General features: G+C 40.8%; 2 protein-coding genes across 3 annotated transcripts in view; both read left to right on the forward strand.

Moving 5' to 3' along the window:
* LOC119485410 (E3 ubiquitin-protein ligase pellino homolog 1-like) overlaps positions 1-7,477 on the forward strand; it is a 19,735-nt gene extending 12,258 nt beyond the window's left edge. The window contains exons 3-7 of the mRNA XM_037765013.1: positions 1,663-1,792; positions 3,003-3,104; positions 4,451-4,648; positions 4,738-4,926; positions 6,247-7,477. Coding sequence (XP_037620941.1) covers positions 1,663-1,792; positions 3,003-3,104; positions 4,451-4,648; positions 4,738-4,926; positions 6,247-6,825 — 1,198 coding nt within the window. The 3' untranslated portion in view covers positions 6,826-7,477. The remainder of the gene's footprint in view (positions 1-1,662; positions 1,793-3,002; positions 3,105-4,450; positions 4,649-4,737; positions 4,927-6,246) is intronic.
* A 1,518-nt stretch (positions 7,478-8,995) lies between these two features.
* Positions 8,996-17,158, forward strand: part of vps54 (VPS54 subunit of GARP complex) — a 31,049-nt gene continuing 22,886 nt past the window's right edge. For both annotated transcript variants that reach the window (XM_037765253.1, XM_037765254.1), the window contains exons 1-3: positions 8,996-9,163; positions 15,415-15,583; positions 16,003-16,244. In XM_037765253.1, the coding sequence (XP_037621181.1) occupies positions 9,017-9,163; positions 15,415-15,583; positions 16,003-16,244 (558 nt within the window). In that variant the 5' untranslated portion in view covers positions 8,996-9,016. The remainder of the gene's footprint in view (positions 9,164-15,414; positions 15,584-16,002; positions 16,245-17,158) is intronic.

Consider the following 17,158-nt stretch of genomic DNA (forward strand, 5'->3'; position numbering starts at 1 on the left):
TGGACCATACAGTGCTCTAGTACGATTGCTCCCCCTCTCTGCTCAGCTTTCACATAAGTAAAGTTGTTCCGTACACGAGTACGCTTGCGTCATCATCCAGCCGTTCTAGTGGTGGAGCATTGTAAAACACTTCAATCAAACTTGACAGAAACAAAATAAAACTCACCAGTGCGTACTCAGGCACGGTTCGTCGATCCGTGCCCGAGTACGGTAAGGAGCGTTCACACTAATCAAACGAACTGGACTTTGGGGACAAGTGTACTTGGATCCGGGCCTGGGTCCCTGATGTAAAAGCAACCTAAGGGCGTTTTTTACATTAGGTACGATGCTGTGACGTGCCCAAATACGATTGCCCCCCCTCTCCCTTCAGCTTTCACATTAGTAAAGTTGTTCCGTACCCGAGTACGCTTGCGTCATCATCCACGTGGATTTGTTTATGTTGAAGTCAGCTGTTCTAATCAGCGGAGCATCGTAAAACACTTCATTCAAACTTGACAGAAACAAAATTAAAAACTCACCAATACTGACGTCGTTAGTCTTTCCAGCAATCACCAACACTGACTGGTTTGGCCGAAATAAACTCTTATTTCACTGAGTTTGATGTGAAAATAGGCAGACTCTACACGTTGTCTACCCCCCCACCCACCCCGTCTCTCTCTCTCTGCCCGCTGAGCAACTGAGTGGCTCTCATTCTTCGCAGACAGAACATTGAATTAGCTAAATAAAATAACAAACATCACTCAACCCCATCACCTATTGTTTATATTTGAATGAACCTCTCGCCTGCCTTCCTGCTTTATCACGCACGGCCGTGCAGCTCAGAGGATGAGATCGGTACATGCTGCATGCATATACAGACATGGATATTAAACAGTTTTATATGTATACAGATTTAGGAGGAGACCGACGGCATTGAAATAAGCCTGCCCTTTCAAAACTATTCACTAACTGCTAACGTCACTTGTGTACCAGAGTACACATGAACCGTACTCCAGACCACCTTTTTAAGTGGACTCGGGCACAGATCGACGAACCGTCCCCGAGTACGGTACGCAGCATTCACACTAATCAATCGAACTGGACTTTGGGGACAAGTGTACTCGGATCCGGGGCCGGGTCCCTGATGTGAAAGCACCCTAAAAGACTTGTTGGTCTTTACTTGAGGATTTCATAGTCAAGACTTTGTCCCACCTCTTGCAGATAGTGTTTATTGTTCAGGAGCAGCATAACTCTGTCTAAACACAGTTAAATGTATCGAGAAACTCCACCGCAGTAAAGAATGCAATTGACTTCCTGACTGGAGCCCATTCACTGTGGACACAAGAGAGCGCCTGTGGTTCAGAGAGGTTGGCTGCTGTGGTTTCAAATCTTTTGTTTGCTTTTGTATTATTGTATCTAGAACTGAAATAAAGCTGTCAGGGACCCTACTACTGTCCCACTGTTTCATCACTGAAGTATAAACCAGGATTGGACTTCTTTTGGCAGATTTCTCTGATCAAAATATGGGAATTCATTTACCAGTTTGCCTCATTAACAATTAGGGCGTTATATACTGTATATCTTAATCATAATTGATCTCTAAAATCAATGCTGCAGTTTTGTAGATAACCTGTGTGAATCTTCTGTGAATGTTATGAGACATTTCCCATCTTGTGTGTTCAGGTGTAACGGCTCCCTGCCCAACGGTGACAAGGGGAGGAGAAAGAGTCGCTTCGCTCTGTACCGCAGGAACAAGGCCAGCGGTGTGAAACCCAGCACTGTCCACTCATGCAGCACACCTCAGGCTTCCAAGGTGAGAGATTAACACACTGGTAGCAGTGTCCATCAGGCCCTATGACATGCAGCACAGCAGTGAGACCTTTAGCAACACAAAAGAAAACAGAAAGTGAACTTGCTCTTGTATATTACTTTTTAAATGTGGTTGTATGAGGCAACTGCAGTGAACTAATGAGGCATGGAAACACCTTATTCCATGCTTTAACAGTTCTGTTTCTGTGCATATTACCAAGATACATACTGTAAGTGGATTTATATTAAGTGGAAATTTTGAGTTTGCCACATATTTATACACACTCATCATTAAAGGGCGGGTTCATCTTTGTTCTTTTCCGGGTTTTTTTCAAATGGAAACACCCACTCAGTTACAAATGGAAACACCCACTCAGTTACAAAAAGCAATGATGTAGGTTAGCAAAGTAAGCTAATCAATGAGGTTATGAATAATGTGAACACTAGCACTTGCTGAGTCAACGCTAGCTGTGCTAAGTTTGGAAATAGCTGAAACGGTTAGTATGGATTTTTTTGAATTTGGGTTGTATGTATACTGTCGTCTTCTGCAAGGTAAAATTACTGATTTTTTTTATGTAGTCTGGTGGCTTCAGTTACTGTTGGAACGAGCTGTCTGACGGCGAGGTAAAGCAGCTGTGGACGGGAGCAGCAGATAAACATATTTTAGCCACATAAAAAAATCAATATCAGTTTAAGTGTACACTATATTTTGAATATTTTCGCCGCTTTACCTCGCCGTCAGACAGCCCTTTCCGACGGGGAACTGAAGCTGTTATATCGCTGTCTTGATAGCAACCAGACTACATTCACAAAAACAGTAATTTTACGGGAGTTGCCGGTCTACCGCTCCATCAGTCGGTTAGACGTTGATACACTGACTATAATGAATTATATATACTGTACATATAGCACTGTCATCATGCAGAAACCTACGTCAGGTCACGTGGGAAAAGGTTTTTAGAAGGGCTTGGGATAATAGCATTTTGATGCTGAAACATACATACTTTAAACAAAATTTGAATGTTTGGAATTGAAGATACAAGCAAAACCACTGGGAAGCTACAGAATGATATAAAAACCTAAAAAAATAAATAATGGGTTAGGACCCGCTCTAATAAAATATGCCATTATTGAACAAAAAGAACAATAACAGTTGTGTTTGTCCTTAAACCTTAAATACATTGTAACAGTGCATCTCTTGTGTTTTTCTGAAGGCTGTAAGCAACAAGGAGCAGCACAGTATTTCATACACTCTGTCCCGGGTACAGACGGTGGTGGTGGAGTACACCCACGACAGCAACACAGACATGTTCCAGGTCTGTAGCATCCTCTAACTCTACCTGATGTCACTTCAGATGTACAGATCAAATTCAACTTTTCATGGTTTATTTTTGTGTGTCTGGATGGTCACACAATGATTAGACAACAACCTGTAAGTCAAACTGACACAGTCTGTATTATTTTCAGTCAGTAGAGTTCTAGGTTTCATAATATGAGGTTCATTCTCTTTAACTTTGTGCCTTTCCTCACACTTGAAGTAAATCATTTAGTCTTTCATTACTGAAATCTTGTATCTCCAAAAAGTAAACTTCTTCACAGTTAAGAAAAATAGCTTTGCTTTTGTTCTTGTGCTTGTTTGTTTTTGACCTCCATACATTTTGCATATCGCACAATGTGGGTTTGGCGCTCGGTATAATTTCCTCAAACCACAAAAGACTGTGGTTGGTACAGTAAGTCATTTAGAGCAAAACAAAAGAAAAATGAGAAACCACAATTGAGGAATTAGAAACAGAAATGAGAATCAACACAGCTGCAAACAAATTGCTGTGATAAAAATTACAGAAATTATCCGGTTTCTTAAAGTTATTGTGAGGAACTTTGAAGTGGTTATGAAACAGTCTCAATTTAATACTGATGCCTCTATATGACCTACATAAGTAAACAAGACCATCAATGACAGGATTGGCTATTTCTATATAGTTGTTCTTGTCATTGGTGCCACCTGGTCAGATTCTGCGCAGAATCAGAGGAAATCATGCAGGTTCACCAGAAACTCCTTCAGCTCAGACGGCAGCGAAACCGGATCTGCGGACAGACCTAGATCCGGTTTCGCTGCCGCCTTCGACCTGCAGTCGGAGCTCCAGCACGAGGAGGCTCCTCCTCCGACCTGGAGCAGAGCTTCGCCTCGACTGCTCCTTCGGTCCCCTCTGGGAGCCAACACTGACACCATGCTGCTGGAGGCCGAGGCCGTATTGCTGGGCCCGCTGGAGGGAAGGGAGGCATGAGAGAACCAGAACCAGGACTGCGAGGGGCAGACTGTCAGACCCTGCTGCAGTAAAATGAGAGGTTTTCTAAAGGGACTCTGGTGCTCTGAAACACTATCGCTTTTGTCGCCATGTACCGCCAAAATCAACACAAAATTAAAGTTCCTCGTAGTAGCTTTAAATGTAAAAGCCTCAGTTTGACTTTTGCCCATTTCCTATTGTAGTTTTCCGGCATTTTCTCATGAGACAGGTGGGACGTACAGGCCACTTAATCAAATCACTGACATAGTGTCCCACTGTACATGACACTTAAGATAAAATCGTCTGCAGGCATCAGCATGTACACACACTTTAATACTAGAGTTGGTAACATAAATCTTGTCTGTGTATCATGACAGATTGGTCGTTCGACAGAGACTCCCATTGACTTTGTGGTGACAGACACACTGCCCGATGGTCAGGGCCATGCTGACGGTCAGACGGTTCAGAGCACCATCTCCCGTTTCGCCTGCCGCATCATCTGCCAAAGAGACCCTCCTTACACGGCACGGATCTACGCCGCAGGCTTCGACACTTCCAAGAACATCTTCCTCGGTGTAAGCTGCACTAACTGGTGCTGTTTGAGTGATTCATTATTAGATTAATTGTTTTTAAGGCTAAACATTGAGTCTTAAATTCTCCACAGGAGAAAGCAGCGAAGTGGAGGATGCAGGACGGTCAGATGGACGGACTGACCACCAACGGTGTTCTGGTGATGCACCCGCGCCACGGCTTCATCCAGGGCTCTAAACCTGGTCTGTGGAGGGAAATGTCCGTCTGCGGCAACGTCTTCACGCTGCGGGAAACCAGATCATCTCAGCAGAGGGGCAAGATGGTGGGTGACTCTCCCGGCTCTTCATGGGAGCTGTAGTTTTTATGCCTGACAATTTTTGCACAAACGGCCACTTGGATTCAAGAATGAACTGATTAGATTTCGGTGGTCAAACGTCACTGTGACCTCACAAATCACGTTTTTGGCCATAACTGAAGAATTCATATGCTAATTACGACAATTTCATACACGTCTAACAGGATAAAATGATGACAGGGGACACACTTAAGCCCCAGACGAACCAACCCGACATCAAAGAACTAGCGTCGACGAAGGCCACCAGTTGCGTGGCCTCACGTTGCCTTTGTCTTGGCCAAAAAGTTGCACCCAAACACACTGCAAAGACTACAGCCGACGGACAGTTCATGCATGTATGTTCTGCACCTGCATATAACTCTCCACACGAGCAGGTCGCTGCAATCTGTATTCATCATTCAAAAAGGGAAACCGGAAGACCGGGGAAGGCGGATATAAAAGCCGTTGTTATGATAAGTACAAAGCGGCGTTTGCAGACCGTTTTCACACCACTCTCACTCACTACTTATCTTCATTCCAGATGGCCATGTCGTTGTGAAAATATCCGTGTATTGGAATGATCAGATGAGATGGAGATGAAAATTGAGAAGAGCCTTCTGTGCTTGTGTCCTCTTGACTTTACTTGTCGGCTTGCTTTCCTCACGTCCTTTTCTCTTCTTGTGCACTGAATCGGCTGAACATCCAATCAGAGCGATTTCTCTCACCGACGGGCTCCGCCGCCGATTCAACATGCACCAAACTGTCCGACGGCCGACCGTCAGCTTGGTGTGTCAGAGCCTTTAGGGGACACAACGGGCAATGTCATGGACATAATCATCGAACATTTTGAATTAACCATATACACTTACCTGTTCTTTAATTAATTGTGCAGCCATAGTTTGCACTCTTTATATTTCCATTATTTCCTACTTTGTTCTGCAACAATTTGCCTCAGGATAAATAAAGTGCTATCATATCTTCTGTGCATGATACAAACAAAACGGGGAAGCTCTTGTAAAAATATTGCTTCATAGTGCTACTAGTGGTTAAAAACTCTGCAGGGTACCTTCAACTATGTTAAAACCATGAATGGTTCAAATGATGATATCAAGGTGTTTTAGTACATGTTATTTATCTTGGAATATGGATAGTAAACCCAAAGTACATGTTTCATATTTTCAGAAGAGGCTGAAGAAACCCTCAGTTGTGTTGAGTTACAGAATCAAGGAAGCAACATCTTGAATTTAGCTCTCATATAAAAATGATGCAGTCTCAGTCTCTATTTTCTTCTGCTCTTCCCTCCTTCAGGTGGAGCCTGAGTCTAACGAGCTGGTGGACGGGTCTCTCGTTGACCTGTGCGGTGCCACGCTGCTGTGGCGGACAGCAGAGGGCCTGGCACACACGCCCACCGTCAAACACCTGGACCTGCTGCGGCAGGAGCTGAACGCCGGGCGGCCGCAGTGTCCCGTGGGCTTCAACACGCTGGCCTTCCCCAGCATGCGCCGTAAAGACGTCGTGGACGAGAAGCAGCCCTGGGCCTACCTGCGCTGCGGCCACGTGCACGGCTACCACGGCTGGGGGGGCCGCCGCGACCCCGAGGTGGAGGCGGAGTGTCAGGAGAGAGAGTGCCCCATGTGCCGGACGCGGGGCCCCTACAAGCCGCTGTGGCTGGGTTGCGAGGCGGCCTTCTACGTGGACGCGGAGCCCCCCACCCGCGCCTTCGTCCCCTGCGGTCACGTCTGCTCGGAGAAGACGGCGGCGTACTGGAGTCAGATCCCGCTGCCGCACGGCACGCACACCTTCCACGCCGCCTGCCCGTTCTGCATCCAGCCGCTGAGTGGAGAGTCCGGCTGCATCAGACTCATCTTTCAAAGCCCGCTGGACTAGAAACCTCTCAGACTTCTTATCTCAAGCCTTAACCAACAGAAGGGTGAACAGAACTATATGCTTTGAGTTTTTTTTCATAACTTAATTTTTTATAACTTAATTTAACTTAATTTTGACCAAAATAAATGCATTTATTGTGTTGATTCCTGCCCTTTTTTGAATATCATATATGTTTCAGGCTTTGTTGTCTGTCCTCCTTTATAGTGGTGAAAGTTCTTCCCTAGCTGGACAAAACTGTGATGATGCCTCACACTTTTTTATTTATTCCTTTACCTCTTCAGTAATGTGTTTTGTAAATCAATGCAGAGTTTACCAGCAGTAATGTCTCACCTTGCCTTAAAGAGCCATTAACACTAAGACGTGATCCCCAGTTTGGTTTCAGTCCAGTGTTTTATTGTCTCACTGTGCTCCAGTTCTTGTTTCTAAAGGCGTTTCTGTGGGAAATAAGAGTTTTTAAGCAGGAAAATGTGACACAAACTCAAACTTTTCGTGATCCATAACATATTTCTGTATTTGATCATTTTCTCTGAAAAAGTGACCTTCCTCTGTAATGCTGTTGCCTCTTTGAACACAGAATAACTGTATTTTATGATCTTAATACCAGCTTTGTATCATAACATAACAGAAATATATTTCTTGGGAAACGTTTTAAGCTGCCGTCTTGTGACTTGAAACACACACATCCAGACCGAGTGTAAGTTTTTAAACAAAATCAAAATATACTACAGGCATGAATGACAATAAACCAGCAATTCTAATTAGTTAAAAGAGAAATAAACACTTAAACACTTTCCCGTTGGATGATGCATGTTTCGCTCTTAAAGTGCTCTTAAAGGAATACGTCACCCCAAAATGCTCCTGTACACGTACGTTTACATAAATATATATCAATACTGAAATACTAATATCTCAACAACTCCTGTCCAGATTACCATGAAGTACCTAGAAGAGATTTTCTGATGATATTGGTGACTTTCTGACATTTCCTCTAGCACCACCATGAGGCCAAACATCCCACTTGTGTATAAGAAAACATTTATTGTGTAGTTTCCTTCAAGTTCCTCTGATCGCATTCCTGATCCCAAGAGGAGGAATTGTTTTAAATTTAATGACCCAATAACGTGTTGTACCTTTCTTGTGAGGTTACTCAGTAGTTACTTGAGGAATAAAAACCTCACCCTAAAATGAAAATCCAGTCTCCACTCTTGTCCACATGTATTTAAATATACGCATGAAAATATCTTGACATATATTAAAAAAGAAACTATACAACAGTTCAAATACAATGTTCAGCTGACTTTTACACTTCCTGCAGCTTTAAACAGAGTAGTATCTGTTTAGGAGGTTGCCATTAAACTCAAATTAAAATTTTGGGGTGAACTATTCTTCAGTTAAACCAGTAAAACCTATGAAAAATTGTAGAAAGTAACTAAAGCTGAGATGTAGAGGAGTAGATGTATAAAGTTGCATAAAATGGAACTACTCAAGTAAAGTACAAGTACCTCAAACGTGTACTTAAATACAGTACTTGTGTATATGTTCTTAGTTACATCCGTCCACATATTCAATTCAAACTTTATTGCAGACTTAAGGTCCAGATAAGAAAAAAGAAAACAACAACAACAGTACATTACATATAATACAGGAAGCTCTATAAAAAGTCATGATTAAAAGATATTACAAATATAAATATTAAAAATATATATGAATAAGATAAGATGAACCTTTATTAATCTCTGGAGGGAAATTCAGGTGTCAAAGCAGCAATATCAGCAAACAGAGTGAAACACAGGAGAGGTAAAGGTATACAAAAATTATAAAAACAATAATAATAGAGATATAAAAGATACAGAATGAATGGGTGAACATAGTGTATGCAGTCCGTCAATAAATAAATGTAGTATGTGCAATAAATAAATGTAATATGTGCATATGTGCAGTCTATAAAGTGGTATACAGGATGTATAGTGTAAAGTATATATATAGTGTAAAGTAAGTGTAAAAATACATCAATGCCTTACATATAAAGAACTATACCATTGCCTCCACAGCTGTGATTGGTACATACTCTTAGTGTGTATGTTTTTACCATGATGGTTTTACAGGTGACAGCTGGTCAGCAGGTGGCAGCAGCCAACTTTACAAGAAGAGAAGAAGAACCGGCTTTTGTCGCTCCTCCTCCGCGCGGTGCATGATGGTCTCTGTAGTGCTGTTGGTATCTGCTGCTGCTGCTGCTGCTGCTGTGTGCTGTTGTTTTCCTCCCGGTTCCTCCCGGTTCCTCTGGTGTTCCTGTGATGTTGACGAGGACAAACACCGGCTGCTGTGCTTCACACGACAGGTACGTAAAGCGACTGGAGCCCCGCAGTGACTGAACTTTGTGTGTTGTGTCATTTCTCCTGTTGAGAGTGTCAGTTAGCAGTTAGCTGTCTAACGGCTAACCTGCTAGCATCAGCCAGTCTACGTGTAACCTCGGTTACAACACTAGCCTTAGCATTAGCTTTTACCACAGGCCAAACAGGATATTCAGAGCCTTATCAGCCCTGTCATCGAAAGTGAAATGTGGTTCTGTGTGTCTTGGGTCAGCGTTTGGTGTTGACTTCACTGTCAGCTCAGTGGATTTAACACTAACTGCTACAGCAATGAATGTACTGGAGCTAAGCTGAAGCTAGCTGGCTAGCTGCTGTCACAGCTGCCTGAGCTGCTGTTGGGAGCATCATGTGGACTCAGCAGCTACATTTACACAAGCACTGTCATGTTTTGCAGTTTTTATGCACCAAATATCTGGAACAAGCTCCCAGAAACCTGCAGGACCAACTCCAACTCTGAGTTATTATAAATCAAAGCTTAAAACGTTCCTGTTTGCTGCTGCTGCCTTTTATTAAACCAGATAATGATCTTATATACTGCACTAGAGCTTTTACTCTTGTGTGTTATACTCTATTTTAGCTTCTATCCTAGCTTTTATTTTTATTTTCTAATCTTTAATGTTTTTATAACTGTTTCAATTATGTCTTAATGTTATTTTAAATCAAAGCTTAAAACTTTCCTGTTTGCTGCTGCTGTCTTTTATTAAATCAGATAATGATCTTATATACTGCACTAGAGCTTTTACTCTTGTGTGTTATACTCTATTTTAGCTTCTATCCTATAGCTTTTATTTTTAGCTTGTTTTTATTTTCTAATCTTTAATTTTTTATAACTGTTTCAATTATGTCTTAATGTTATTTTCAATCAAAGCTTAAAACGTTCCTCTTTGCTGCTGCTGCCTTTTATTAAACCAGATAAGGATCTTATAGATAGATAGATATACTTTATTGTCATTGAAAACAACGAAAAACAGTTTAGCAGCTCTTTGCAGTGAAAAACAAACATTAAAACATTCAGTCACAAGTAGAACAATAAATAAGTGGATCATCATCATAAAGTGCAAATTATGGTTCAGCAGCTAGTGTCCTCAGCCTTTGGGGGGGGGGGTTCTACACACTTGACAGCCTGTGGGTAAAAGCTGTTTCGTAGTCTGTTTGTGTGTGTTTTAATTGTTATATACTACACTAGAGCTTTTACTCTTGTGTGTTATACTCTATTTTAGCTTCAATCCTAGCTTTTATTTTTAGCATGTTTTTATTTTCTAATCTTTAATTTTTTATAACTGTTTCAATTATGTCTTAATGTTATTTTAAATCAAAGCTTAAAACTTTCCTGTTTGCTGCTGCTGTCTTTTATTAAATCAGATAATGATCTTATATACTGCACTAGAGCTTTTACTCTTGTGTGTTATACTCTATTTTAGCTTCTATCCTATAGCTTTTATTTTTAGCTTGTTTTTATTTTCTAATATTTAATGTTTTTATGTTTTTATAACTGTTTTAATTATGTGTTAATGTGTTTTTGTTTCAAATATTTTTATTAGGAAGCATGTGCATGTCAGTGATACAGACTTCTGTGGGGTGTTTATCATGCCTCATTTTTTATATATATCAACAAAAACAGACAATACTAGGAACTAAGGGCAAACAAAAATGTTGACAAAGAACATTAGTAGTTAAAGGATAAAAAACAAAAAAAGCAAACAAACAAACAAAAAACAAACATACTTTAGTTACTTTTCAGATTAAAGTTTTTCATCCCCTTCGTGTCCAGTGAAAAGATGTGTTGATGTTTGAGATAAACTGAAGGATGTGCTGAGAAAATCCTCCCACTTTCATAAGCTAAATAAACTATTAAAAAAAAACCTTTGAAATTGCGTCGTCACAAAGCTGTAAACAGGGCTGTTTTTCTGACACCATGAAAAGTTGACTTTTTAGAGATACGTGGTTCTCACAGGACAGCGATGCTACAAACATATGATGATCTTATAGACTACGATGCATTGCTGTAGATTAAAATAGCCAACTGTATATAGCAGTTAAGTTTTTCAGCAGGCTTATCTCTGTCGTGTTTTTTGTCATCCACCCGTAATTTGCTGATTTATTTTTTTTCCATTATGTTAAAAGCATTCATTCATTAACTTTATTTCAGACCCGTAGGTCATGTCAGTATACATAAAATAAAATACAATACAATACAAGGACAACAACACAGAGATATAATCATTGCAGTTTACAGTGATTAAAACATATATAGGCATTTGTTCCAATGTTTCCAAAAACCAGAGGAGTACCTTGTGTCACTTTGTGTGGGCTCAGTTAAGGCCATTATGATTACATTTTTTTAATCATTTAATCGACACATAAAATCCCTCAACACAGCATGGAAGGTAGGAACGTCGCTAGTCACAAATATATGACTTGCACTTGTCTATCTTGGGAGCTTGAGCAAGATTCTGGATGCATCATTAAATGCCACAATAAGCTTTTTCATTTCTGCTTTGCTGTAACTGCACCACAAGTGTGCTGTATAGAGTGGAGTACAGTAGGCTCTGAAAAGAGCTGCTTTAACATCATCTGTACACATGTGAAATTTATGTGCCAGCATATTGGCTTGTGCGTACAGTTTGCAACACTGGCGCTGCACATCATTGTCATCACATCGATCATTCCCGACGATGTGACCCAAATATCTTACTTTGTTCACCACATTTAGCGCTTGGTCTGCCAGAAAGAATGAAGGGAAATCTGGCTTCTGATCCTCCTTGGTTTTAGTAATCATGACAACACTCTTTTTAGAGTTAAATTTAATGTCATACTGCACACCTTAACTTGAGCAGACTCTGAGCAGTCGCTGTAAGCCAGCACTATTAGGAGACAGGACGACAAAGTCACCAGCGTACAATAGATGATTAACAAGACTATCCCTCACCATACATCCAGTCTTACACTCTTTCAGCTTTTTTGAAAGATCATCCATATACAGATTGAAGAGAACCGGTAACAGTATTCCACCTTGTCGGACCCCATTAGACATTAGGAAGGGTGCGGATATGATACCCCATATGGTTGGATGCTAATACCAAAAGTGTAAGATCCTTATCGAATATGGGGGGACCCCTCGTTGTTGTAGTTTAATAAACAATTTACCATGATTAATTCGGTCAAAAGTCTTCGATGCATCCATAAAACACAAATATTGTAGTGTTACGTCTTCTGGGCAAACAAAATGATCCAGAGAATGAATTACTTGGCTGCTTGTTAATTCTTGAACTTCTCTGCTCAACAATATGCAGGGATTATCTTATTCCAAAACAGTGTATATGTAAACGTTTTTTAGAAAAGCATCTTTTTCTACAAACAATGGCCAAATGTTGATGGAAACACAGTAAACGACCACTAAATACTCGTTTTTTCTCTGCCTTCCTATTGGATAGAACACAGATCTGAATTGTTTTTCTATTTTTACGACAGCAAATATTGCTGAATTTAATCTGTGAGGGTCCATACTCTTATTTTAATGTGCAAACCTAACCCTCTAAACCAGCATGTCTCTCCAAAAAATAAATCAGCCAATTATTTCTATTTTTACCTCACTGACGTCTCAATAGGAAAGGTCCAGCCAGGCCGGCTGTGAGAGTCTGAAGTTTTACACTTTGAAACGTTCATTCTTTCATTGAAGATGTGACAATGAGACAGTTTTTCATGTGCAGACAGAAGGAGCTAAAAACAGTGGTGGTGGTAACGGTGAGGCTGCAGACCTTTCCTCTAATCCTCTCATCAGTGTGATGGGATTTACAGCAGAGGGTTTTACACCTCAACAGTCTGTCTGAGCAGTCAGATTAAAGCTCAAACATCACTTCTCTGCTTCACACCCTGTACTGTTCAGTCAGGCACTATCACTCTCATTTAACAATTATTTTTCAGTGTCATCAATGTTTTTTGGAGAGGATAGATGAGATGAATCAATGTAGCACTGCACAGTTGAGCGTGGACGGTCACAAATAGTGCTGTGTGTTGTACCTGACTTTTAGGGCTGCGAATCTGACTATTATTTTATCGATTAATTGCCGTCTGTAAGATCTCAGGAAATACTAAACAAAGAAATCTACATCTAAATCACTAAAAGAAGTACCGGGAGCAAAGCAATGTACTGCTGTGGACGAGGGCAGCAGCAAAACGTATTTTAGACACCTAAAAAATCAATATCAGTTTAAGTGTAGTGTACGCTATATTTAGAATATTTTTACAGCTTTCAGTGCTTTCTGACGGCAAGGCGAAGTGGTGAAAATATTCTAAATATAGCGTGCACTTGAACTGAAATCTGTTTTGCTGCTGCCCCGTACCTACTACCACAGTAGAACATTGCTTTGCTCCCGTGCTGGTACTCCTGTCTGTTTTTCCGAACTAGGTGCATGCCGACCGCCATCTATAGTAGGCAATACACTAACTATGGATTACAGAGAATTATCACTTGACTCTGGAGTTCCCCCTTTTTAATTTCTATCTTTCAGCTCATAGTTTTGGTTTTCACTGCATATTTACTGTTTGGTTCTCAGCGCTCTCATCAGCAGTTTCCAGCAGCAGTAGGCAGCTGTTTTCCAATAAACCCTCTGTACACTACCTGCTCAGCAGCAAAAAGCAGACAGACACAGTTATAGACTGAACATAGTGGAGCCTTTAGAGCTAAAGAAACAGATATTTCCCTCAGGACACGAGTTGGTGTGGACCAAAACTGAGCTGAAAGAGAGTGAATATTGGACACAAACACGAATCCCAACTGGATGATGATAATATTCCTTCAGTTTCTGAGGTTCAATATAGGGCTATAAACAATGATAATGTTATATTATCTCAATTAATCTGTAAAATGTCAGAAGTGGAAAATGCATGTCATAATTTTGCACAGCGAAAGGTGATGTCTTCAGTAGAGCTGCAACGGTTTGAGTCATTTTTTAAGAAAAGAAAAAAAGTCAAAATTCTCTGATTTCAGATTCTTAAATGTGAATATTTTCTGTTTTCTTTACTCCTATATGACAGTAAACTGAATATCTTTGATCAATTAATCAAGAAAATAATTGACAGGTTAATGAAATTATCATTAGTTGCAGCCCTAGTCTTCAGTCCGAAACAGTCCTTTTACAAACTGCAGTGTGAATCAGGGCTGCATCTAACGGTCATTTTCATTTAGTGTGCAATATTTTAAAAAATAAGTGAAGTTTTCACATTGCCTATTTTGTTTGGCTAACAGTAAAAACAGCTCAATCATTTTCAGAACTGTTTACTTGATAAAGAGAGCCGTATAGGTGGTGCAGATGTGAGGTTGTACTTTGAATCAATATGTGTCACAGCATGTGAAATGAACGAGCAAAAACTTTCAGTTCTGGTTTGAACTTCTGCAGCTGCCTGAAGATTGTGAACAGGTGTGACTTCCTGTACTTAAGACAACTTTCTATCACTGACAGAACACTTTGAGAGAGTTTGAACAAACAGTGAATCAATCTGTGTGGATGAGATGTTTTACTGTGTTGAAGATTGTTATTCAGGCAAAAATGAGTGGATTTAAAAAGATGTATCAGGCTGACATTATTCTACATGTTTACGTATTGTCATCAAAATCCATGAAAAGGTCAAAACCAACAACATGTTAGTCCGTCTCTCAATGCTTCCTGACTTCCTGTCTGTGGCTCTCAGCTCCAAACTCATTGCTTCCTTCTGAAGAAGTAAATCTTTAAAAACACAAATATATAGTTTCATTTTTTTTAAAGAAAAAGGCTCAGTAATTTCCTAAATCAGCCGGTCACTGTAGTTTTTAATCAAACAAACAGGAGGAAAAGGTGAATTTGTTGGGGACTATTTTCAGCGGTGGATTAATCCTCATTTGGTGCTATGGTGAGTATTTGTGGCAGCAGGACGGTGAATGTGTGATCGAGTCAAAATAAAATACAGTGTGTGTGTTCATGGTAATCAAGGAACATGTCACCCAATGCAACAGTGTGGCTCACTGATTCGTTTTTAATAGATTTTGGACAGCAATGGAGCTCTATGGCACAGAGGAAGAAGATATATCAGGCTCTGGTACACACGCAATACTAACTCTGAATTGGTTTCGGTCTTTTCATGGGATTTGTTGAGAACAAGAGAAATATATTAAGATCCTTATCCTTTAATTTAGTTTTTCCTGTATCTAACTCCAGTCCTTCTTGTGTCTGTCTGTCTCCAGCTAGCCTCCTGGGAGGCGAGTCCCGATGCCATGGCCTCCAGCCACGGCTCCTCCCCAGTGCCTCGTGGAGGTCGAGGTGGGATCTATCACAAGGAGCGGGAGACGCCGCCGCCCCCCCGCTGCCGGTCCATCCGCTCCCTGCCCGATGTCTGCCCCAAGGAACCCACTGGTGGGAACAGCTGCACTCTTTAATGTCCTAGCATTGGTAGACATCATTTTAGGGCTTTAACTAACTGTTTATCCATCAATTCGCTTATTAGCTTATAGAATGTCAGAAAGCAGTGAAACATGTTTCCCAGAGCACGAGGTTATGTATGAAATGTTTTTTTTTTGTCCCACAAACAGTCTTAAACCCCAGATATTCAGTTTGCAATTATATGAAACAACGATAATTGGCAAATGTTTAAAGCTGGAACCAGGACGTGTTTTTGCTTGTTATAGCGACATAATTGATAAAAATTGTTGGAGGTTAATTTTCTGTCAATGGGCTGATCATTTAAGGTCTTTCATTTATGCTAGAGTGGTACAGGCATTACAATTTGTTAATACATTTTGATAAATTCATTTAATCCCTCACTTTTCCTGCAGGTGTGGGGCGGGGCCTGTGTGACAGCCCATCTGTGGTGGCGGAGCACGACAGGTGGACGGTGTACAGCTCGAAGGTCAACCTCCCTGCCGCGCTGAACGACCCGCGGCTCGCCAAGCGGGAGTCCGACTTTTTCACCAAAACATGGGGACTGGACTTTGCAGAGACAGAAGTGATGCCCTCCTTCTACCTCCCCAACATCACCAGGGAACACTTCGGACCTTACCTGCAGGAGATGGCTCAGGTAACACACACCCACACTGAATTATTCAGAGCATTTCTGATAGACAGAGGACAGATTCATTCAGCATCACTGCAGCTCAGACCTCAGCAGACTCACTGATTGATTGAGCCTTACCTTGTGGGTGTGTCAGGAATCCTGTTGAAGCAGTTTCAGCTCCTACTGTTCTTTTTTTATAAGCTTAATACAGCAACCTTTTGAGATTTGAGATTTTTGGCTTCGTTTTGATCTTCAAATTCAAAATACACATAAAACAGGTGGATGGAAACACGCTTACCAGTTTCCAGCTTCCCTTTTTTTGCAGAAATGAAAAGGTTTTTGGCTTATCTTTGTGGTTGAGAGGTTTAAAACCAGATACAAACCATGTCTGTGGTGTTCCTAGTTCCTGAGTGCAAACCGTTTTATAGCATGTCCCTCTCCTCTACAAGTTATTTATTTATTAATACACAGCTTTGTTGAATACTCGATTTTGATTGGTCAATTACGACTTTCTACGGTCTGTTATTTCTTTATAACAGACCGTTACTATGGACGCAATTCTGATATCAGACTCTGGCGGACCATTTTTGTGTCAAATTATTTTTTCTTAAGTAAGTAGCCGTGTAATAAGCGGGATAATGTACAGCTAGCTATTGTTGTGAAATAAACCCTGGTAATTGTTGTTGTGCATATGACAAGTAAGGGATAATGTACAGCGAGACGATCATTGTTGTGAAATAAACCTTGATCAGGCTACGTCGTGTTGGGGTGATCCTGACCATTAGAAACAGTCGTTGGCAATGAAAATGTTAGTTCTTACAATGCTCATTAAATATGTATACAATAGAAAATCACGAAAGTAAACCATGAGAATCTAAGACCTAAAATCGTGCAGACGTTAAAGTATACAGGGCTCGTACAGAGTCTTGAAAGTTTGG

This window comes from Sebastes umbrosus, chromosome 3 (genome assembly GCF_015220745.1).
Source record: "Sebastes umbrosus isolate fSebUmb1 chromosome 3, fSebUmb1.pri, whole genome shotgun sequence".
In the NCBI taxonomy this organism is placed as follows: Eukaryota; Metazoa; Chordata; class Actinopteri; order Perciformes; family Sebastidae; genus Sebastes; species Sebastes umbrosus.